The sequence below is a fragment of the Poeciliopsis prolifica genome, unplaced genomic scaffold (genome assembly GCF_027474105.1).
Source record: "Poeciliopsis prolifica strain line A6 unplaced genomic scaffold, Auburn_PproV2 SCAFFOLD022, whole genome shotgun sequence".
Taxonomy (NCBI): Eukaryota; Metazoa; Chordata; class Actinopteri; order Cyprinodontiformes; family Poeciliidae; genus Poeciliopsis; species Poeciliopsis prolifica.
In genome coordinates this window covers 1,640,380-1,664,278 of record NW_026562397.1, presented here as the reverse complement: position 1 = coordinate 1,664,278, position 23,899 = coordinate 1,640,380, and the positions used below count along the sequence as shown (strand labels likewise).

Below are 23,899 nucleotides of genomic sequence, written 5' to 3'. Positions count from 1 at the left end.
TCTTCAAAGGTTAAAAAAAATAGAAAATTTTCAAACTCGTTGTTTAGAAATGAGTCAAACTATATTACTGTAGTTCTATATTCAGCGCAACTATATGTATATGTCATTATATTCACATCTATATAGATGCATAAAAAACAATTGAAAAAACAGGAATAGTATTGGTAGTAGCAGAATTTATTTTAAAAATAGGGAAACAAATCACAGATGGATTATCAGGATTAGGAAAAATTTTGACAATATAATAATAATAATAATAATAATAATAATAGATTAGATAGATAGATAGATAGATAGATAGATAGATAGATAGATAGATAGATAGATAGATAGATAGATAGATAGATAGATAGATAGATAGATAGATAGATAGATAGATAGATAGATAGATAGATAGATAGATAGATAGATAGATAGATAGATAGATAGATAGATAGATAGATAGATAGATAGATAGACCTATCCTTCATACCAGTAGGTGGCAGTGATCCTGCTTCACGTTTTTTTTTTTTTTTGCCAACCGCCAATAAATGTCAAGAAGAAGAAGACGAGAAAAGAAGAAGAAGAAGAAGAAGAAGAAGAAGAAGAAGAAGAAGAAGAAGAAGAAGAAGAAGAAGAAGAAGAAGAAGAAGAAGAAGAAGAAGAAGAAGAAGAAGAAGAAGAAGAAGAAGAAGAAGAAGAAGAAGAAGCCGAATAAGGAGAGAAGAAGAAGAAAGAAGAAGAAATAATTAAATAACATGAAACAAAAACATTCATCGTTTTAGTACTGGTATTACTTCCTCTGTTTCTTATCTTGTGTCAGTGGGAGTATTTGCACGCTGGACCTCAACATTTAGAAAACATTCTCGTCAAGCCTAACGAGTCGTCAGCACAAGCAGGAGTGTTGAAGACCACATTTGTTAAGGTTAGTGTGTTATAGAGTTTCTGACGACACTACTTCATTATTGTTGACCTCCAGACTATGAGCCGATAATTCCGTTTCTGTTTTCTATCACGTTATCAACAGATTAAATGACACCTTCCAATTTACATTCTGTACAATTTAACAAACGTCCACATTTATTTTGGTGGTAACAGTTCTTCAAGTTTTCCTCCTCCAGTTTGCCAGCAGTTCTACGGAAGTAAGAACATACTGTAAAGTTACAAAGTAGCTGCGCTTCACAGATTTCTTAAGCGTTTCTTTTGTTTCAAATCATGAGTATTAGTAATAATGATAATTGTCTCTGTCTGATATTAAGCCAAGCTTCAATTGATGTGTGTTGAAATGTATCTTAGCATCAAAGAAAACCCCAGTAATTACAAATTATAGTAAATCCTGAGCAAACTGAGTTGGCACATTTTAGAAGATTGGATTAAGTTTCCCTTGCCACAACAAGAACATATCAGTGCCAGAACTGTAGGAGCTTAAAGATGTCAAAAGACAAATACTAAGTGATGTGTAATAGGGTGTGTATCACAATGCAATTGAGCTTAAATATAAAGCTTTCAAAAGAAAGGGTAGGGGCTTGGCTATAAACGTGTTTTAATAAAAATACATTCATGTAACCTTTCAAATGAAAATAACCATGTTTATTAATAAAAAAAATACTGATGTAAATAGTAACATGTAGAAAACCCTGAGTAATTGTGCTCAGATTAGCATAAACATTAGCTCATACGTTGCAGAAATCAAAGAATCTAATGTTTCTGATCCCTGAAGTCTATTTCTACACAAGCAAAATGAATCTACTCAAGTAAGAGCAATAGTTCATACTACTCAAGTAAAAGTAAAACCTACAGTGCAGTAGGTTTTACTGCACTGTAAAACCTACTGCACTTTTCTATACTTCAGTATAAACTACACCTTTTGCCCTCCAAAAACTTTTTCTTTTTTTCTTTTCTTTTTTTTTTCAACCTAAAAGGTTTTTCAAGTAAATTTAACCAGTACTGCCCACCTCTGAACACTGGCAACAACAAAGTTGTTGCTATAGTAGCTACAGCTGTATGAGCTTAACGTGATATATTAGCATGGATTAAATAATCATCCATTAGCAAGTTAATCTTGGAAAAATGTTCATGTGAAGCTGATGTTTATGTCTCTGTGACGTCTGTTGTTGTCAGGTGTGAGATCAGTGAAGTCAGAGGGTCGTTGGGACATCATGAGGCAGCTTAAAGGCAAACCTAAGAAAGAGACATCAAAGGACAAGAAGGAGCGGAAACAGGCCATGCAGGAAGCCCGTCAGCAGGTGGCCACAGTGGTGGTGCCTACACTCACTGTGGTGGTTCTACTCATCGTTGTGTTCGTTTATGTGGCGACCAGGCCTGGTGCTATGGAATGAACATCATTGTTTCTTCAGCAATATTACAATGGATGAAACCAAGGACTCCCTCCATGATGTGAGAGCATTTCCACCATTTGTCTTAATGAAAGCATCCAAAGAATCCCTGTCCAGGATTTAAGCAGCTACAGGAAGAACATGTCAAACCTTCGTGCCTTTAAAAGATGAATAAGGTCAACATTGACTAAAACCCGTCTTTTAGATATTGATTTGTCTTTATGTCCTGGAATACAACTCAACACGCTTAATACCAAAGAATGTCTGTACACAGATAATGTCTGTCTACACATTTGATGTCTAACAATGACTCTATAGATTGTGCCTTTGAGTTACTGAAAATGCATTTCATGAATGATCCCTCTCTGGTTTTCTTAATGTTGGTGGGCCCAACCAGTCCATTAGATGAAATGGACTGCTTGGCTAATTTCTTAGCAGTCCGGATTGTTGAAATCCATTTTTTACACTTCACATTTTCTGCTTAACATATAAAACTAAATCTACATTTTGTATAAATCAATTATTACAATTGTGTAATTTTATTGCGATGCCTTAACTGATGTCAAACTGCTGCACTTAACATCAGTAATTGTTAAAAATCAAGCATTTTATACAAACTCTGACAAAAACAATCATGTAGGAGGTATTCGGTGCTGTAGATGTGGATTACAGTCAAAAACACTAAGTCAAGTTGCTGGAAATAATTTGAGGGACGAGGATTTTCCGATTGTCAACATAAGAAAGTGTTATATTGCTAAAAGACTAATCTAAACCGATGCAATTCTAATTAATGGAATATCTATTTTTGCAATAAAATAAAGAGAACCACGCAATTTAACCAGTCTTGTGAGTTTGTATTCTTGTTAAACTAGCAGAAAGCAAAATAAACACTTATCACATAGTCACAACAGTATAATCAAAACTTTTCGCACCGAGAGCAGCCTCCCAAAAGCTGGAAATGAATTGAATCCAAGTTCACATGTGTATGATCATTTTCACAGCATTTCCTCTCCTGACCATTAAATTGAGTTTTAAAATCAGTGGCTGCAAAGACAAAGCATAATAAGATTATAGAACACTTTTAAGTGAAACTATATTTTAAAACGAATCACTTTTCGCTTAAGTTGCTTTTCCATTCTGCATAAGGCCAATCTGCTGCCTTCCCCTGATGTCATGATTCTCTCATCCTCACAGCTGGATGACTTAAACGTGCTAAGAGTATCTATAAGAATACATCAGTTAAACCACATATTAAAAAGAAATTATATTTTAATTTTAAATAATATTCTGTTAGGATAACAACTACTGCTTGGATGCAGCATCTTAGTGTGTGTCAGGGAGAATGGCAAGAAGGGAAGGAACAGAAAGGAGCCTGATCAGCATTGTCCCACTGTTATTGATCACATTATATGCGCCACTGTCTGAGAGGACTGAAAATCTTTGAGAATATGCCCCAGGGTTTATTTCTCAAATCCAGTTTTTGGATTGAGTTTAGAAAATTGAGGTAAAATTTCTCTGAGTAGGATTCATATGAGATGAATCTTGTTGCATTATTTTTGTAAAGTGCCTTGAAAAGACATATTTTGTGAATTGACTCTATAAATAAACTGAATTGAACCGAATTATCTACACACAAAATACCAATGAGCGAAATCTGGTTTATTTTTAAGGTTTTCGAACACATGACCTGATCAGTCATTATTGATAAATGTACAGCTTTATTCTGTTTTGAATAACACACCTTTGCTCACTTGCATAACAGCACGCCTCCAAAACACACTAGGTTGGATGAACATAATTGTGAAAGTCATGACTTTAGTAAGCCTGTTGTGTTGGCAAAGTTCAGAGATTCAAATAAAGAAACTGGAACAAATGACATCTTTGTAATTGACTCTAAAAATGAAAGACAAATCTGTTTCATGTTGGCAGTGGCACATGCTCTAATCAATTTAACTATTAATTATAAAAACTTCATTTCATGTCCATTTTTAGATAAGAAAATAAGTACATTTATTGAACATGCGTGCTGTCCTGAAGTAATAATTCAGAAGTACTGAAGCAATACTGACTGAGAGCTTTTTTTTCCCATGAGGACGTTTTGAACATATGCAGATCTTTTTCTGTTAAATACCGTCATTTGATTGGCCGCACAGAGCAGCGCTCAGCCCCCGTCACCCTGCAAGCCAGCGCCATTGGCTGACTCTTCTGACAGTCAATCGGAATGTACCGACGTCATCGAGGCGCCACAGCTGATTGGTTAGCTGTTCTGTAAAATCTCACCGCCGAGTAGGTAAGATTATGTTCACCATGTTGGATCAAGTGTTTATCCTGTTTACCTTGTGATCAGTTGGATCATGTCAGCGGAGCGTCATCGTGCTGGAGTGTGAAGGACCCGCAGCCCGGCTCCCGACTCGCCGCGGTCAGCCTTCCTGACACCGACAGGAGGAGGAGGAGGACTTCGATGTGGAGATGAAGCTGCCCACTCTGTTAGCTAGCTCCGAGCTGTCAGGTTAAGAAACTCTCGCCTTCGCACGGGCGGCACGCAAATTTATTTAGCCCACGTTAAAGAAGAACTTTTTGTCACATTGTTATCACGTCTCTCTGGACCTGCACTTATTTCGAGGACAGAGCGAAACAGCCCGAAAACAAAGATTTCGTCGGAAAATCAAGTCATCTAGAAGGAACTATGAGGGCTCGTTCTCTAATGTTTTGAGCAATGGTCACAGCCCCTCTGCTCGGGCTGATGATGGGGGTTTCTCTCTAAACAAACACTTCCATGTGAGTGGATGGCGGTGGCTCGGGCCTGTCTGTCTACTTGCGTCTGCTGTTGTATTATCGCCTTAGCCGGGATACATCCCCTCTGCACCGGATCTGCGCCGTTAATCACGGCTCGGAGATTACCTCTGTTTACGGAGTAGCTACCTCGCTCTGCGCGCAAAAATACATAAATAGGAAGAGGAGTCCGTTTGGAAAAACAGATGCAGTTTTCCGGCTGCGCGGAGCCCCCTTTATGGGAGGATTTGCGGCGCTGGTTCGAAGCCTGTGGAAAACTTTGGCACTTGTTTTAGATGAATGTTGTTCCCATGTGACGGGCTCCTGATCACACTGCTGTGGAATCAACACGCTCTACGATGGGAGACATCCAAATCCAACAACTTTATTTATTCAGGGGGGCTCAGGTTTACTTCCACTAATTATTTTTGATGTGTCAAGTTTTTCAAATATTTTGTTTTTACACTTGACACGGCTTTAAATTTTTAGCAAAAATATTTTTAGTTTCAGATCACTGAGAGAAAACTGTGGCTGAAGTCCTTTAACTGCTTCTTTTTCTTTTTTTTTTTAAGTTGCATTGTGATAAACATTATGGCAAACAGTTTTATTTACATTTTGTGTGAAGATTTAAAGTAACTTATGGTTAGTCTTTTAAAGCCAGAATCTGTTTTATTGATTTTTCAGTGTAAGGGTTCAGTCTGGTAGTCTTAATCACCACTTTCTGACCCAGTAGACGTTTTGTTTGTTTTGTTTTGGGTTTTTTTGCCTTGCTGAATGGCTCTTTGCAGCACAACTGCCACAAACGTTCCAAAAATGATGACTGCTTACAACGGTGGCTCCTCAGCAGTGGCTGCTCATCACCATCACCAGATGCAGCACCTCCCGCCTCCCCACATGCACCATCACCACCACCACCACCAAGCAGGACAGCATCACTTGCAGCACCCGGGTTCTGCTGCAGCCGTGCGCACGGTGCAGCAGCACACATCCACTGCTGCGGCTGCAGCGGTGATGCTCAATCCTGGCCAGCAGCAGCCCTACTTCCCGTCTCCTGCGCCTGGACAGGCTCCAGGACCTGCTTCAGCTGCAGCTCCAGCCCAGGTTCAAGCCGCTGCTGTCAAGTCTCACCACCACCACCACCACCATCAGCAGCAGCAAAACACGCATCACCTTCAGCAGCAGCTTGACATAGAGCCTGATCGGCCCATCGGCTACGGTGCGTTTGGAGTCGTCTGGTAAGTACACAGCTGTTAAGTTTGCTTAACTTCGTCACATCTTCCCTTTTCAGCTATCTCTCGCTTTCTACTTCGTATATTAGAATGACACGCATACTAAACTAAGACCTAAAATTTATTTTTGGAACTTATCTGTTGTCATTCTTAAGTTAGCTTACTATATTGGGTTTTTTTTTTTATTGTTTTTTTAAAAATATTTAAAATTCTGTTTTGAGGAATTCTTAAAGTACAGAATCCATTAATGTTTTTGACCTTTAATTTCAAAGGCATTTGATTTCGACACCATTAAAAAGTTATCTGAAAAAAAAAACTAACAAAAACTATAAAACTTTGGCTACTGGTTGCACACTATAGCATCCAACGTCTCAAGGTGAAAATAAAAGCTTTTGCCAGATCAGCAGCCATGTTCAAAAAGAAACTAAAACAAAGAAAATGAAAGAGCTGCTTCCCTGAACATTATGTAACAAAACCAAACATAATGACACCTGACACCAAATACCCAGAACCTGAACAGTAACTAAACAGAGAAGCATATGCAGTCACTATATGCTGTCCTAAAAGAATAAACTTAAAACTCAACCTGGAGTTAAAATGTTTTATTCACATGAATGAATTAAAGTTCTGGGGCTCGGACCCGGGCAGAAGACGTGGGCACAGTGCATTGCAATAAGCTTGAATAATCAGCTGACGATGAGGATTTTCCTGGCTGGGGCAGCACACTGGAGGAGCCTGGAGCATGAGGGTGGAGCAGGGGCGGAGGTGGCTTGAGCTCTACTGGTGAGCAGATGGAGGCACTGATAAACGGAGGCTAGCTTGATGATTGGCTATGACGAGCCGTGGTCCAACGCTGATGGACTGCGGTAGACGCAGCGATTGGATGATGCAGGTGAGGCTGGAGAGTCTTCCAGTTGGAATTTATGCCAAGGCTTAAACTCAATCGGCTCCAAGTGTTAATATAAATATGTTTGTAGATTTATTTACTATGCTTAAAAAAAATCTAAGGTTGAAAAGATTCAAACACAGTCTGTAACAACTTGGCATCAATAAAAATATTAACTTAAGCTCAGGTACATCAATGTGACTGAGCTCAGTAAAAACAAAACATGAGGTAATATCTGAAATATGTTATTCATATTGTATGTGAAATGGTAAAGAACTTTCTAGAAAAGAATCAGCCTTTAAGAACAAATATTTTGTGTCTTGTGAAAACTATATGACTATCGAGACACAAAAATGTGCACCAACCTAACAGGCTCTGAGGCACAACTTGAAGCAGCAGCAGCTGTTCAAAGTGTCCTCAATAATCCTTGTGGAAACAACATTATTGGCTTTATGTAAATAATCATGTCAGACTGGATTGATAGATTTCAGAATGCTGCGTTCAAGTTTCCATTTGTCCATGCGAGCCACTTTTTTTTTTTTTTTGGCAACTATGCCAAAGTATGGAGCAGAATTATGGAGAGGGGATAAATTAGATGTATTAGAACGAAGCAGTGAGAGAAAGTGAGGTCGCTCTTTCCCACAGTAACCTCATTTCACAATTAACAAGCGTATGTTTATATTTCTGTGCAAATGTTGACATTTTTGTGTAAATTCATGTAGTTCTGCATTTTTGTTTGTGCCTATAAACCATCTTGGTGCTGGCCTCCCTTGGTCAAACGGTACATAAGCAAATAAATTCTCCTTTTGTTAAAGGAGGTACAGCTTTACGCTTTTCATCACTCAAAACCAATCAGGTTTAAAACGATCTCTCTCTCAGACACACAGCCCCATTCAGTGGCCAGTTAGGAGATGGGATAGTGAGCATGGCTGCAACAAACATTTTCACTAAGCTGTATAAATGTGTGTTCTATTTGCAATGTGGACATGGAGTGGAATGGGTCTCCTCTGCTCTGACTCTTGGTTGGGGGTATGCTGCAGGTTGGGTGGTAATGTCAGACTGACTGCAGGGCTTTGTACGTTCACAATCTTTGTATGCTCTCTCCCAGTTGAGAGCGAGGACTTGAAACTTTAACAAAATGGCTTGTGGACATCTGAGGCATGGTGCACTAGCCTGTTGTAGAAAAATGGGAAGTAACACTGAGATGAGGTACAGAATGAGAGAATTATGTCAAGGTGTATTTTCAAGGTGGCAAACCAACAAACAAGCTCCCTTCCAAGAAGAGCTGCTATCTGTTGAAGACTATTATAATTGTATTGGGTGAGCAACAAGAATGATTATTTTTCACTGTATCATATCTAAGACTCGGAAGAGTGCATCAGTAGTAGTTGTGTGATCCTAGTGGAGTCGTACTTGCACCTGCTTTCTTCTGAATTGATCTCTGGATTCAATAATTCTATCCTGTCACTTAGTGATTCGCTCTTCCTGAAAGCACAATAAAAACTGTTAATATTGTATTCTAATTACTTCAGTAAGAACATCAAAAATTCTGCTGTGCATTTGCAGTGATAGTTGAATGTATTTCTGGGTCTTCACAGTGTGAAGAGGTGGGGCTCCTCATAGAAATCAACATGATCAGGAGATATGTCTTTTAATTTATGAACAATGGATACTAAAGTTCTCCTGATAACCGTCTGTCTGATGTTATTTATCCTCTGCTTTAAGGTCGGTCACGGATCCCAGAGATGGAAAGCGAGTGGCTCTCAAGAAGATGCCCAATGTCTTCCAGAATCTTGTTTCTTGCAAAAGGGTCTTTCGGGAACTGAAGATGTTGTGCTTCTTCAAACATGAAAATGTAAGTGCACATTTATCTTAAATGCTACAGCCAGACATTTTGAGGTGATTCCAGATAATCACTGGAAGAAACAAAAAAACATTTATTCCTAATTATGACGTAAACATTGTGTGTCCTCAGGTACTTTCTGCTTTGGACATACTGCAGCCTCCACACATCGACTACTTTGAAGAAATGTATCCTTTACGCTTTTGATTCACTTTAAGATCGATAACACAGTTCAACATACTGGATGGCCTTTTTCTGTGTAAGGAGACCGTAGCTGTGTTTCCACTACAAATGTGTGCAAATCTTTGTCTATGTTCTACTAAGATTGGAAAAAAAACACAATTTTGCAAATGTTGTATTTCTATTAAATAAAAAGTAAAGTTCATGGCGGTGACAGATGTAAACAGTGACTCAGTATTCAGCCACGGTGGTAGCGCTCATCTGTTGGCCATCAGAAGAGAAGTCGGCGTCTTATTTGGGCGTTGGAGCGACCGTCTCCTTATACTTGAGAAAAACTACATCTGTGTCATTTTGGAGAAAGTGTAGTCAGCAGTTTTCCACAAGAGCTATTGGTTCACTTAAATGACAGACAACCTTGTATGTGTGTGTGATGCTGCGAGAGCTCTGGTGGAACCAGCTGCTTGTTGTCGGAGGAAAAACAAAAACAAACAATCATCTTCGTACCACTTCCTGTCGTCTTCTTCTTCGTTTTCGCCAGCAGTGACATCTGGCTTTTGATCTCGTGAACTAAAAGTGTCTCCATTGCAGTTTTCTGAACATTCAAACTGAAGCATACCAGCGTTGTTGAGCTAGCCAGTTTATGTCACCGTTAATATTCTAGTTTTCAACCTTAATCTCCCAACGTTCAGCTATGTTGTGACTGAACTTATGCAAAGTGACCTCCATAAGATCATTGTATCACCACAGCCTCTGAGCTCAGATCATGCCAAAGTTTTTCTGTATCAGATTCTTCGGGGTGAGTGCTTATTTCATTTTTTTTTTTATTATGTTGGTGTTCTTACCAACACAATGGTAGGGGTAAGAGGGAATTTACTGAAACAAGAAATGGGATGAGTCCTGCTGCAATACATGAAAAAACCCCCAAAAAACTAGTAGCTTCAGATTTTTCAGTGAGTCATGCAGGTGCATGTCCAAAAATTAGAAATGTTCAACCTTTTTTGTCACCATTTTCATAAAGTGAAACTCCTTTTATAGATCTCTTAGTGAATCATTTTTCTTGTAATTTTATGATTATGGCTTACAGATAATGAAAACTGAAAATTCAATGTCTAAAAATTAAGATGTTGTGAAAAATTCAAATATTGGATACATTGTGTTCCCAGATGGAATGCTGCTGCTGCTACTTGTTTTGACTATGGGTTGCTGCTGCTTTTCCCTGGTGAAGGGTTTGAAGAGGCAGACCGCCAGAAGGCTGGCCAGTTTGTGTTGTCTCAGTGTGACGTTCGCTCCGTTTAACGTCTTCCATGAGTTGATGAAAGGGAATTTGTTCAGTGCCTTAGCATGGAGAGACTTCCAACTTCTTTACACTTTATCTGTTTTGAATCATCAGTAAAGTCTCGTTTCCATCTCCAGTCTTGACTTTCTCTCTGCGAGTCAATCTTCGTTTCCATCACTGCTCATTTCTGCAATAGTTTGTCATAGTCCTTTGTGGAGACGAGATGTCTTGAACCTTTTTAACCTGTAAGTGAGAAAATAAGGTAAAAAATCCCTTGAATCTATTAATTTTAAGCAATCCAGTTGTGAGGGTAGAGAATTTTAAAAATAACTACCAAAGCTAGTTGTATAAAAAACTTTCAAAATGCAAAAGTAAAACCAAAAAGCTCCTCCTCCTTCACAGGCAAGTAGGTGGAACGTCATCTGTGAATGTTGGTCTACTGGGTTTTCTGAAGTCAACAGTCATGCGTTAGGACACTTCATGCTAACAAACTGCATAGTCATTTCATTTTTCATAAGAATCTGGCGTCTCTGCCTATGGTACTAAAATGAACCATAGTGCCAAGGATGAGGTTCAGCATCCCTTCCTCAGTCCAACTTCATAGATCTTCTCTGAGCTGTTAAGAGGAGGATGACCTAGAGGTCACTTTCAAAGCCATTCCACCTCATCAGAGCCACAGGCTGATCAGCTCTGTGTCACACAGCACTGATGCAGTAATTCATACAAAAGGAGCCCCAACCAAGAACCGAGTTCAATGAAACGAAGCCTCAGATTTCTGTATGAGATTTAGATCTTTATTGATCTTCTGCAATAATCAGATCATTTCTGAGGCACAGGATTTTGGTGTTTTTATTATCTGTAAACCACAATAATCAAAATGACCAGAAATATAATTTAATTTTGTTTCACCATGTGTAATTAATTTATATTTCAGTTTCACATAATTTTCTTTGTTGGAACCTTTATTAATAAATATTACAATGTGTAACATATATATATATATATATATTTAGAAGATGTGTAGGAAGATTTGTTCACTTTACCCCCTAAGAATCAAACTTAAACATCAAGTATCAGTATGATGTGGACGTTACGATGCTGAGCTTCTATCAACTAACTGTAAAAGTCGAGGCTTTCAAACTAGTCGGTGAAGGACTGGAGTTGGTTATTTGAATGGTTCCAGAACAGTTTTCATCTACTAAATGTTTTTGGTTTGTTATGTGCAGGACTTAAATACCTACACTCTGCTGGAATTCTGCACCGAGATATCAAACCTGGCAACCTCCTGGTCAACAGCAACTGTGTGCTCAAGGTGTGTGAAAACGATTATGTTGCTACCATTTATGTCATCAGAGGCATTTATGCTGTAGGTCTACATTTATAGCAAGAGTTTGGTCAATATCCTTAAAGAAATAAAGTAGTTTGTTTCTGCTTAACTTTCATTCTGTGTTGTCAGAAGGTTTTAAAATGTTTACTGCTTCACAAATGTTTGATTTGACGATGGATTTGTCAAATCCAACAGCTAACTTCAATCTGTTTTGCTTATCTGGAAGAAAATGATCTAAAACAGACAGAAAAAAAAGCAACCTTCTTCTATTGGATTTTAGAAAATGTTCCAGCTTCAGTGCTCGCTGGGTTTGTAGTTGTAATAGTTCAGAATTCTGTTAGACACTCTTTTGAAATGCGGGAGGTTTGTTGTCAAAGTTGAAGTGTGATGTCACAGAGTCTGTCGTGACGCAGAGTGAGAAACATGAGCTTATTTGGGGAAACTGTAGGGGAGAGAAAGAGAAAATAATATCTGGATGATGGCTTTTTATTTCTAATAAACATATAAAAGAATAAAAAAATTGTCTCCATAGTAAAAGAAAATCAACAAGAATTGAGAATAAAAATTGAATGAGTAACAGGGGACTTGTTTGTTCCATCTTCAACTTGGTAGCATGTCAAAAACAAAGACTCTTTGCTCTCAGTAAAAGAATCAAGAATCTGGAGCATAAACACTAGTACTAATATAAATGAAACAATGTTAATGGTAAGGTTTCTGTCTGTGTGTTTAGATCTGTGATTTTGGGCTCGCCCGTGTGGAGGAGTTGGATGAGTCCCGGCACATGACTCAGGAAGTTGTGACGCAGTACTACAGAGCACCAGAGATCCTTATGGGCAGCCGGCACTACTCCAACTCCATCGATATTTGGTCTGTGGGCTGCATCTTTGCAGAGCTGCTCGGTCGGCGCATCCTCTTCCAAGCTCAAAGTCCCATTCAGCAGGTAACTTCTGATCATCACGAAAAACAAGACAGAGCCACATGCCTATGTGAGAGTGAAGCTTGGAAGCTGCTTTATTTTTCACACTTGCTTTTCTCTGGGTCTTTGACCAGCCACTCATTAAAGAGTCCATGTTGACACACATTTGGAGGTATTTCTAAAATGGACTTTTCTGTGTTTAGCTGGATTTAATCACTGACTTACTGGGGACGCCTTCTATGGAGGCAATGAGGACAGCATGTGAAGGCGCACGGGCACACATTCTCAGAGGAACTCATAAGCAGGTAATCAGTCTGGAGTTTGAATGGTTTGACATGACTTTAATAAAAAGGTCATGTGGGCCATCATTGCATTAGAAAAGAGAACCTATAATGCCCATGTAGAGGCTCTTTGGCCTCTATGTTCCTTGCTTTTATTTTAGATTTTTAAAATATATTTATTACTGATTGTACATTGCACAGAGCAGTAATGAGGTCATGACATTATAGATTTTTTTTTTCTCAAACTGGAAAGATATCCAGAACTCTTTAATTTTGCGAGTCTCATTGAAAAACCTTAAATTCTTAATCTAAAAATTTATTAATTTGTTAGATTTACATGTAAAGGTGAAATACTTCTTTGGCTATTAGATTTTCAAGAAATCACATAGTTCCTATTGCAGTACATCAAACTAATTCAGTGTCTCCAGGCACTTTTTTTTGTTGTTTGTTCAGGAGTCACTGAACTGGTTCTCCTTTCAATGTGTTTGTTCCTACAGCCATCCCTCCCTGTGCTGTACACACTGTCTAGCCAGGCAACCCATGAAGCAGTTCATCTGTTATGCAGGATGCTGGTGTTTGATCCAGTAAGTCGTTCCTTGTTCATTACATGTTCAAATGTTTTCCCTCTAGGACTTTCGAAAACGGTGGTGGGCTGTGCAACAGAAAACTGCATTAAAGTCTAGAGAACAGTATAACTGTGTGAAAGTATTCAAAGGAAATCTTGTTCTCCAATGTTCCTCCTGGACATCATGTATGTTCTTCAGTGTTCCTCCTGGACATCATGTATGTTCTTCAGTGTTCCTCCTGGACATCATGTATGTTCTCATATTTAGATTTATGCAACGTTGCTGCTCTAATCCGCTTGTTTTCCAGAGATCTCCATTCCCTACTTGCACTGAAGCTCATTCACATTTGGGCTGTACAAAACAACAAAAGATTGTCAATTTAATCATGAAGCATAAATTGTTTGCTTTTTTTTTTAAATGGTAATCATACTGTCAGAATTTGCCAAGCAGAGAGATGAACATCAGAGTAAAGCAACCCTTCTGCATGCATTTTCACTCATCTCCAAGAATCTTGAGGAAAATAATCCAATGTACTGCTTTCATTGCTTCTTTATTTTTTGGGTGGTTTCTTTCTTCTCATTGGTAGAGGGTGATCATGGCTGAGGGATTAGCTCTCAGCTTTCATGTGATCTGAAGCTCTTTGCTCCAGATCATCAACAAACAAAGAGCTTGTCGGTGATCTGAAGCCTTTTACTAACACTACATCACAACAGAGGTGAAATTTGCAGCCTATGTTGTAGAAAGTATACATATTTCAGTTTTCCTGTGAATCTGCAGTTCTTATCTGAATCCCGACCAGATGAGAACGCCACACAGTCCTTTATTCACATGTTTGTTCCCAACAAGTTTCTTCTTCCTCTGTGGCTTTCAAGCCTTTTTATTGAGAGAGGATGACCATTCCTAAAATGTTCAGGGTGAACAGCACTCTCAGAAAATACAAGTCCTTCAAAAGCTAATGTCTTCAATGGAATTCAACTAAGCGACCTTTCAGACCGTCTGTCTATTCCATTTGGTTTCTAGTCTAAGAGGATTTCTGCCAAGGATGCTTTGGCTCACCCTTACCTAGACGAGGGTCGACTGCGCTACCACACGTGTATGTGCAAATGCTGCTACACCACATCCTCCGGCCGTGTTTACACCAGTGACTTTGAACCGGTCACAAACTCCAAGTTTGACGATGGTTTTGAAAAAAACCTGACCTCTGTGAGGCAGGTCAAAGGTAAGCTTTCTTTGCTCTTAGCAGTCTCATATTTCAGTGGTATTGGTATTGGACAGCATTAATATATAAACATTTGTTGGGCAGATAAAAAATTGTTAAAAAAAGTACAGTACAAGAAATTTGTCCTCTGTTGAAGACACCAGAGAAACAAGAAACATTTTCTTGTTTTGTTTTAGATTAAATGACACAAATGACCATTTTTATTTGATTTCAAATGCAACTGAAGAAATTTGAAACGGTAGCATGAATTTGGATAAATGAAAAGTTCTTTTTTCCCCTGCATAGAGATCATCCATCAGTTCATTTTGGAACAACAGAAGGGGAGTCGGGTGCCGCTCTGCATCAACCCTCAATCAGCTGCTTTCAAGAGCTTCATAAGGTAAGGAGACATGTTCTCACTACATACAATCATCAGACGATGTTCAAAAAGGCCTTCATTTGATGTTTTCATTCATTGGGTTTATCTCTTTTAAACAAGTCAAACAATCTGCATGTGCTTAAAGTATCACAAACTAACTGCCAAGAAATGGAGCTTCCCTGTTTGCTTCAGTAATGCCCAAGAGAGAATTTGTGATCCCTGAAATTTAGAAGTGTCTAGTGTTTTCATTTTATCTGCAGGTGTACCAAGAGGTTTTATTATTTAGAAAGTCTACTGCCATATCTTCCATGTCTTCCATCACAGCTCCTGCTTGTTAATGTGATCTGCTTCTCTTTGAAAAAGTTTCTGATTTTAAGTGCTTGTACACGTCGCCCGCTCCAGACTGAAACCTCTGATGTGCTCAAACTTCCTGTAAGCTGCCAGTTAAAGTGGTGACAGTCCGAATCATTAGTAGTAACCATCAAATCTCCTGACTTCAGAGAAATAGTCTTGACTTTGACATCAGTCCTTCTTTGTCAGTTTTCTTGTTTTTTGTTCAGAAACTTTCCTCTAGATCATAGAGGATCATGAATAAATGGTTGGTTTTATTGGAATGGTCAGCGATTACCCACAGAGCAGAGAAAATGACCTTTTATTACATGTACCTGAAAACATTTTATATCCTAACTGCTTCATAATAAATCAAGCTGTAATCTTAGGTTTTAACCAGTAGAGGGCAGTGTATGCTTTGTGGAACTTATGATGGCAGCAGAAAGAGATCAAGCAGAAGATTACAGAAAGCAGAACTGCTCTTAATGACTGTTGTTCATACAGATGGTACATCTGCCTGCTGTTACTCAGTGAAGTAATAAAGTAACATGTTTCTTGATGTCGCAGTTTTACAGTTATCCAACAGCAGATATAGAAAGCTACCCAGCTAAACGGGTTTCAGTGATATAATGTTTAGTGAAACAAAAAATTCTGAATCACCTAAAATCACAGCATACTAAAAATCATGTTAATTTTTCTCAAGATAGTGATGATATGAAAAGTCTTAAACATCTGTCAGTATAACTCTAAATTGTCCTGCCTCTGCTGAAAGACTTAAAGGGGCAGTATATTATGTCAAATAGACTTTTTTGGCTTTATATCATGTGATAGTGTTTCCTCATCAAAAGCATACTTGAGTTCTCACGTATTGACAGTATTTCACACTAAAAGTTGGCGTAGGGAAACATTTCACTAAAAACTCCACATGTATAAAACCATGTGCAGCTGCAGCTGCCACATACACCACTCTGTCTCCACCCATGAATACATGTGTACATTTGCATAAATACCGAGAAGGCTGTGACCGAGTCTGAATAACCATGGCAACGGTCCATGTTGACCGTTATGGGCAATCCAGGTTAAACATCGACATAGTGTTTAACCTGTCATCAGGCGCTTTCCCCACCTCATTAAAACAGCCTGTTGTGGAACCACAACTAAAAAAACAGATTGAAAGAACCATCATTATAACCAGAAATGTAAAATACAAACACCCACAAACAACCTCACATAAAAATAAACGCTCCCAACGACACATCATGAAAAACACAAACAGCAACAACGCTGTTCACACCTGTGAGTTAAAGCTAAATTATTTGAAATCTTTCAATTTATAGGATGTGCAACAAAAATGTGGCATCTGGAAACTGAAAATATTTTCCATTCCATGTTTTGTTCTTTTAAACTGGCTTGGATTCAGCTGCCTTCAACTGGCTTAATGAAGCCAAAAACTCATTTAGTCATGAGACAAAAATCTACTGAAGCAAGTCTGTTAGTAGGAACTGCAAGTTTGAAACCTCTGTAAAGATTAGGAATCTCATGCTGTCTCTGCCTTTTGTTGTGAGGAAAAGTGTTTACGGTCTCAACACATTTCCACACTCCTCATGTCTGAACCAGCACAAACTATTATAAAGCTTCAGTACATTTTATTTGTATTTTGTGTAATTGACAATAACTTGTCTATTTGACAATAAAATGTCATTTTGAAATGGAACAGAAGCATGGCTTCATAAATTACCTTTTTTATTTTTTCAGTTAAAAAAAAAAGAGCTTGTCTTTTACTGATACTGATGAAGAAAATCCCCTTTAAATGTCACCAGAAGCAGCATGTAGCCTGTGGAAACATGGCTTCTTTTGGGATATCAAGGTTTTGCCCTCAAACACTTTCTTGCAACATTGAAAGGACATATTACTTCATGAAAAATTCTGATGTTCTGACATTTTATTTTCACGTAAAGCTTGCCAAACAATCAAGGTAACGTTGGCCAGTCATCTTCTGTCCATATGGAGTTGTATGGCCATCGACCTCACTTATTTTTAAGTGTCTATTTCATTGATTTCAGTTCTATGAAGCTTCTGGTTGAAATATTGACATGAACTTTGTGTGTTGAACTATTATGACATGAATAACCATATTGTAATTAATCACGTAGATATTGCTTTGAGCCAATACTCCCCATTGATTAATTTGTCGGCCTGCTTTCAAACAGCTCCACAGTAGCTCAACCCTCTGAAATGCCTCCGTCTCCGCTTGTGTGGGAATAGATGCTGCTGTGCACCATCCCTTTCTCCCGCTGACCCGTTGGAACCCGAAAGCACCTAAAAATTACGTAGCATTTCACTGGAGTGAAGAACTTGCGGCTCTGATCTATTCAAGTGGACACATGGAGAAAACGACTGATACCTTTTGGATTTGAAGTCTCGATGTACAAATGAATGGGACAGCAGCTTGATAGAACAAATGTTGAAGGTGTACTAATGTATTAGTTGCTGAATATACAATAAAATCTTCAGAAAACAAAGTACAATTGTTGATGATCATACCCAATACTTGCAAAGATGTATAGATTTTTTTTTTTGCTAGATGTAAACTACTTACATTTATTGCAAACCGTACACTTTGGCATATTCCTGTTATTACATCGACCAGCAATGTTGCAATGGTTCTTTAGATCCCACGTTGCTTCGTATCCAGACAATCAACTGTAAATGTGTCTGTAGAATGGACAGATACCCCAAGTTTTACTAAAAAAAAACAAACATGCTGTGAGAGATGTGAAAAATGTTTAAACTTTGGCTGCTGGAAGCTTTTGTCTTTTTTTTCCCCCCCTTCATCAAATGTTTAATTTACCAAAGATTAGGAGCCTTGTTCAGGAATTATGCAGTGAGGTGATCAACGGGCCGCGTGTACAAACAGCACATGCTTTCTTAATGGGTATTCATCTGCACGGATTTCACGTCATGCAAAAATGTAGAAGGATAAGCGTATATTTTATAGAGGGATGCTCCTGATGTTCCAAGTGGTTTCAGTTGGAGGAGTTCTAAAGATTCTGCCATCATACCTTCCTTGCACGATCACTTACTTCTGTTCGGATGTCCTGGTTCTGTTCAGATTCTCAGATTCTGATGGATCAGTGGTTCCCACTCCTTTCACTGTCACTACTCCTGTTCCTGCATATTAAGCCAGAAGTTTCCATCCAGCAAAAAAGTTTAAAAGACAGTTGTCACTAAGTAAATGTAGGGCATGGGTGCTCAAGTCCAGTCCTCGAGAGCTACCATCCTGCAACTATCAGATGCATCCCTGCTCCAACACACCTGAATCAAATGAATGACTCGTTACCAGGCATGTTCATAGCTGAGCCTGGTCTATTGGAGTGAGGCTGCAACTAAAAGTTGCAGGACGGTAGCTCTCCAGGACTGGACTTGAGCACCCCTGATGTACGGGAACTTGTGAATTTAAAGAAAGTTCCATTTAAAAAAAAACTGGCAGTTAATAAATGGATATAATTTATGTAATTCTAACTGATCTAACATGAGACCTTTGGTCTGATTTTAATTCAGAAAGCAAGGAAGAAATTGTTTGTCTTTTTAATTGGTTTATGTAATTTTCTTTTAAATACAACAATGTTTTAATACAAATATTTATGCATTCGAATCACTTTGCAGAATATTTTGCTGATCTTGGCTGTAATATTTGTGATGGAAAGTTAGACTTTTAAGTAAAGCTGCTAATGTTAGCGGTATGCTACTGAATAACATTGAACATGTGGAGTCTGTGTTCTTTTATTGGACATTTGAATTGGGTTAGAATTACTCTAAGTAAATAAAAAGAAAAATACAGCAGAACTTTTTCCAAACCCGTTCAAAGTGACTGTGCAAAGATTCTCACACAGGACTGCTTTGCTCTTGGGCCAGCAATGATGTCGTTTCTAAGACTGGTTTTGTGCTCAAACTTGCATGAACAGCATATTTTGTTCAGAACTTGCTTCTAAATTTCAGGTTTCAGTGGAGACTTGATATACTGGAAAGAATATCCAACTTTTTCATTTTTTGGTCTGTTTGTACATGTTCGTTTCTAACCGTCATAGTCGACCACACCTCGACAAAGAGTTTATTTAAAAACTTAAAATATGCCCTGAGCAACATTCCGGGTCAGAACCACTGCATTGCAGGATTAGAGCACCTCTTTATGGAAGGCATTTTGTGTATCCCAAAAATAATCCACAGTCTGAATCCTATCAGCATTTTAGGACCGCTACCTGATTACAATTTTCTCTAACAGCAGAGTAGTTGTATATGAATTCATATGGTGAATCACTGGCATGATTATAATGGTACCATTCTTTAGATTTCCTTTTGGAATCAATTCAATCTGTCAGCATTCCTCTGGAATATTCAGCCCTCCTCTAAAAGCTGCGATGTGTGTGAAGAACTCAGATCTCAGTGATTATTAGCCCTAAAAAACACTCGCATTGTTTTCGACATGCTGTGTTGTGGTGAGGTTGGAATAAAACACATTTGCTTCGTCGATTCGCGGCCTTAAAGATTGAATCTTTGTGATTGTAAATGTAGTAGCAGAACCTGTCAGTGGAAGAAGAAGTCAACAACTTCCTGTAGAAAAGCAATATCTGTAGAGTGGTGTGAAGTTGGGTTTGCCTCTTTCCTGATTTTATTTATTTATATATATAAAAAAAATACTCATTTCAACACAAACAATTTGGATATTTGTCAACGACATCATTATAAACACATAATGCCGTTTTTAAATGTTCATTATTAAGGGAGGAAAAACATACAAACCTGCATTTACCCTTTGTGAAAAAGTGAAACCAACTGCAGTCAAGCATTTGCAATAGTTTGTGATGAGTCTTTTCCATCTCTGCTTTAATTTTGATTGTTCTAATTCAGTCACATTGACCATCAATGCTCTTCGTTCAGTTTTCCTTCAGCCAATCAGAGGTGGACCTGCTGCTGTGTTGTGGGTCATTGTCCTGCTGCAGAACCAGCGTTGGTTTCAGCGAGTTTAGTAGATCCCGAAGCAGCAAAACAGCCTCAGAGCATCACTCTGCCACCACCATGTTCTTTTTCCAAAATGCGGTGTTACTTGAACCACTGTTAACACATCTGAACAGACTTTTACTTTTTGTCTCATAATTCTACAGAATGTTTCAAAGACCATTGATGCTCTTTTTGCCCAGCAGTGGTTTTCATTGGGGAATTCTGCCAGCCAGGCCCTTTTTATCCAGTCTTTTTTGTTTGTTTTTTTATGACGAAAGCATGACCTCTGACCTTATGTGTGGCAAGTGAGGTCTGCAGTCGATAGGATGTTGTTGAGTGTTTTGTAAGCTGTTGGATGAGTCGCCGCTGTGCTCTTGGGGTAAATTTGGTGGGAAGCTTCACCATAACAGATGTCGTCTCTGGAGTCCAAAAACGTTAAAAACTACTTTGTAACCCTTCTCAGACCAATTGATCTCGATTATTTATTTTTTTTCTTATTGTTTCTGAACTCCTGTGCATCTCTGCATGATGTTTAGCCTTTGAGGATCACTTGGTGTACTTCACTTTGTCAGGCAGTGACTTGCGATCAAAGCGACGTCTTGATTGGAATGATGATGAAACATGCGTAAGTGGGCGGAGCAATCACTTTTTCACACTGGGCCTAGAAGGTTTGAATTTTTTGAGGGGGTTGTTGCTTGTCTTGTCTCTGACTTACATTGAAATTGGTTTGGTTTGAAGTGAGACAAAGATGCAAAAAAAAAAAAAGTGAAGAAAAATGGAAATCAGGAAGGGCAAACACTTTGTCACACTACTGTGAAAAAGTGGTGAGAGAATTTCAGTGTGGATGTTTCACTTTGAATGAACATGATCAACCCTTTACCTGCCACGGAGCAAATGCAGCAGCCAATGAGGAAGGAGCCCAGCCGAGGAAGCGGAGCTGGAGCTCAGTGTTGCCGTTGCCCAATAGCAACGCTCATTCAGTTGTCAACCAATCACAACGTTTAGGTTTTAAACAATGTAATTATTTTGTGTGAACCTTGTTGCCTTCCTGTCCCACATGGCCCTGACAGGCTCGTCGATGCTTGATTGGAGAGCAGCTCAATTTAATGTCTTGGTTCTTGAGCCAGTTTGTCTAAAGTTCTGTTGGAGTGAGTTGCAGGTCCACAATCTGGCCTCTCAGATTTTTACAGGGAAAATAAAAGTGGTTTTCACTGTGATAGTAACACTATATGTCAGTGTTACTGAAAATTCTCCAAACTGTCAAAAAATATAATATAATTATATACAATCGACTATAAACCTATTCATTATATACATTTATTGAAATCAACAGTAACTTAAAATATTTATGGTAGATATTTCTCAGATAAAATGTAACTTAAAATATTTAAGATAAACATTAGTAGGACAAAGACATCATCCATGTCTTTTCAGTTAATTACGTTTATCGCAGAAATATGTAATTTCACAGAAATGAGTTTATCACAGAAATATAGTTTTGAGGGGAGGACGGCGGTAGGAGTTCGCTCTGCAATCGGTCAACTGCTGGTTCAATTCCCGCTCCACCTGCCCTGGTCGTTTGTGTCCCTGAGCAAGACGCTGGTCATTGGTGTTGGGCTGATGGTGCCGCTATAATCCAGCAGCTTGTCACCTGGCACTATTGGACATCAATCAGAATAACGCCTGAAAAGTAACACTGCAAGAGTTCAAGCATCTCTATAGAGCAAAAATATATTAACAATTGAAGTTGTTAATAAAGTTTACTGTGTAACTCAATTTAACTCCAATTACAGTAAAAGCAACTCTGAAAAGTTAACACTGATCAGTGTAACTTTGACACTGTACAGGGCTGGACCACATGCTCTCTGGCTCAGTGTTGAAATGGACATTATCAGTGTTGTTTCCACACTCATTTTACTGAGCATCACTAGTTGGAAAAGAATAACTGATTATATGAAAATCGAGTGTTTAACATATAGAATGGCATAATGATTGAAACGTGTAACAACCCTGTTAGTGTGATTAACCCTTTGGAAGGAAATGAAATTAAGTGGGCGACTTCAACAAGCAGGAAGTCTGGGATTGTACTTTCTGCTCTTCATTAACCCCACTAATCATTAGAACTAAACGATTGATGCTCCTGGACAGTCGAACCGTCTCTAAAACCAAAAGATTAAATCCAGCTGCTTTCTACTTTCCAACAGCTGCAGAGCAGAGAATCGCTGAGCTTGCTCTTTGGTCCACTGTGAACTTGGTTTCACTACACGTCTTCACAATCCTGTGAAGTTTTTTGCCCTGGGCTGTTCTTTCTGTTTTTCCTAAGTCATGTTTGGTGTCTAACCTGTTTTAGGTTTGCATTTCTTTTTGTCGATGCTTCCCTGTGGGCAGCACATGTTGCTGACCAGACTCCAATCCTGGTGAGGTTAAAAAAAATGTTTTTTTAAATCCCGACTCCTTAACGCTGCAGAACCAGAATGTACCGATAGTCTTTATTCTACCTATTGTAATTAAGAACTGTGTGCAGATTAGCTCCATATATCCTTTTCATGCAGATCACTGTTGATGAGTGACAAGTACGTGAGTGAAGAATTTCACCATAATAGTTTTCCATATTGCCGAAAGATCACTGTAGAGATGAAATAATTCAGTTTCAGTTCATGTTTATATAACGCATACTCACTACAAATACTCTCATATAACGTACATGTAATATACTTTTACAGCTGTTATGTAGTGTTGGTTTGCATGTGATCCTCACACTTTGAGTAACTGTGTTGATAATAAATAGAGAAGCAACTCTGCTTAATCAGCATCACTGTATTGAAACTGTATTAGCCTGCCTATTTTAGAGGCTTTAGAGTTTGATTTTATTTTTTAAATCTACAAATGTATATCTATATATTTAGATTTTTTTTTAAAAATCTTGTAAGTACAGTATTAAGCAGAGAATACATGATGTATATACCACAGAGATGTACAAATATCCAAGGATATGTCTTTTGTTATTGTTTTTAATGATGTTCTTATAGCAACACTGTGTGAATATGTATAAAGGGTTTCCTGTTTCAGTCTCTACCTCTTGATCTCACTGACCTTGAGTTATTTATCCCTTTTTAAATTCATGGAGATGAGAATAATTAAACAGCTGACTGTTTATTCAAGCTACTATGTTCATGCGCTTTATTGCCTCTTTGACATTTGAATAGAAGTGTTTCAAAGTGCTGCTTTCCAAGCATTTCCTGAGGGTTTCCACTCTGAGAGGAAGAGAGGAAAAGCTGCTGTTTCAAAGTTCAGTACTGAGAATTGGAATTGATAGGAAATGACTGTCCTCTTTATGTTTTGATTGGCCGGGCCCATGTCACTCTGAAAATGTTTGCTGATCATTAATTGTTAAATTACCAGA

At 38.4% G+C, this 23,899-nt stretch overlaps 1 protein-coding gene across 1 annotated transcript; it reads left to right on the top strand.

The window, feature by feature from the left end:
- The first annotated feature begins 4,601 nt into the window (after nt 1–4,601).
- Nucleotides 4,602–23,657, top strand: nlk2 (nemo-like kinase, type 2). Its single transcript, XM_055045703.1, has 11 exons — nt 4,602–6,322; nt 8,928–9,057; nt 9,178–9,233; nt 9,915–10,021; nt 11,728–11,813; nt 12,559–12,768; nt 12,948–13,049; nt 13,523–13,609; nt 14,612–14,810; nt 15,096–15,189; nt 17,709–23,657. Exons 1-11 carry the CDS (start codon nt 5,862–5,864, stop codon nt 17,761–17,763), a joined length of 1,587 nt encoding a protein of 528 aa, XP_054901678.1. The 5' UTR covers nt 4,602–5,861; the 3' UTR covers nt 17,764–23,657.
- Nucleotides 23,658–23,899: the final 242 nt, after the last annotated feature.

Excerpts from the sequence above, each read along its gene's own strand:
- nlk2 (XM_055045703.1), top strand. The coding sequence starts at position 5,862 with ATGGCTCTTTGCAGCACAACTGCCACAAACGTTCCAAAAATGATGACT. Across the intron at positions 9,234-9,914 it reads ATCGACTACTTTGAAGAAAT|CTATGTTGTGACTGAACTTA; the intron begins GTATCCTTTACG and ends CCCAACGTTCAG. Across the intron at positions 10,022-11,727 it reads TCTGTATCAGATTCTTCGGG|GACTTAAATACCTACACTCT; the intron begins GTGAGTGCTTAT and ends TGTTATGTGCAG.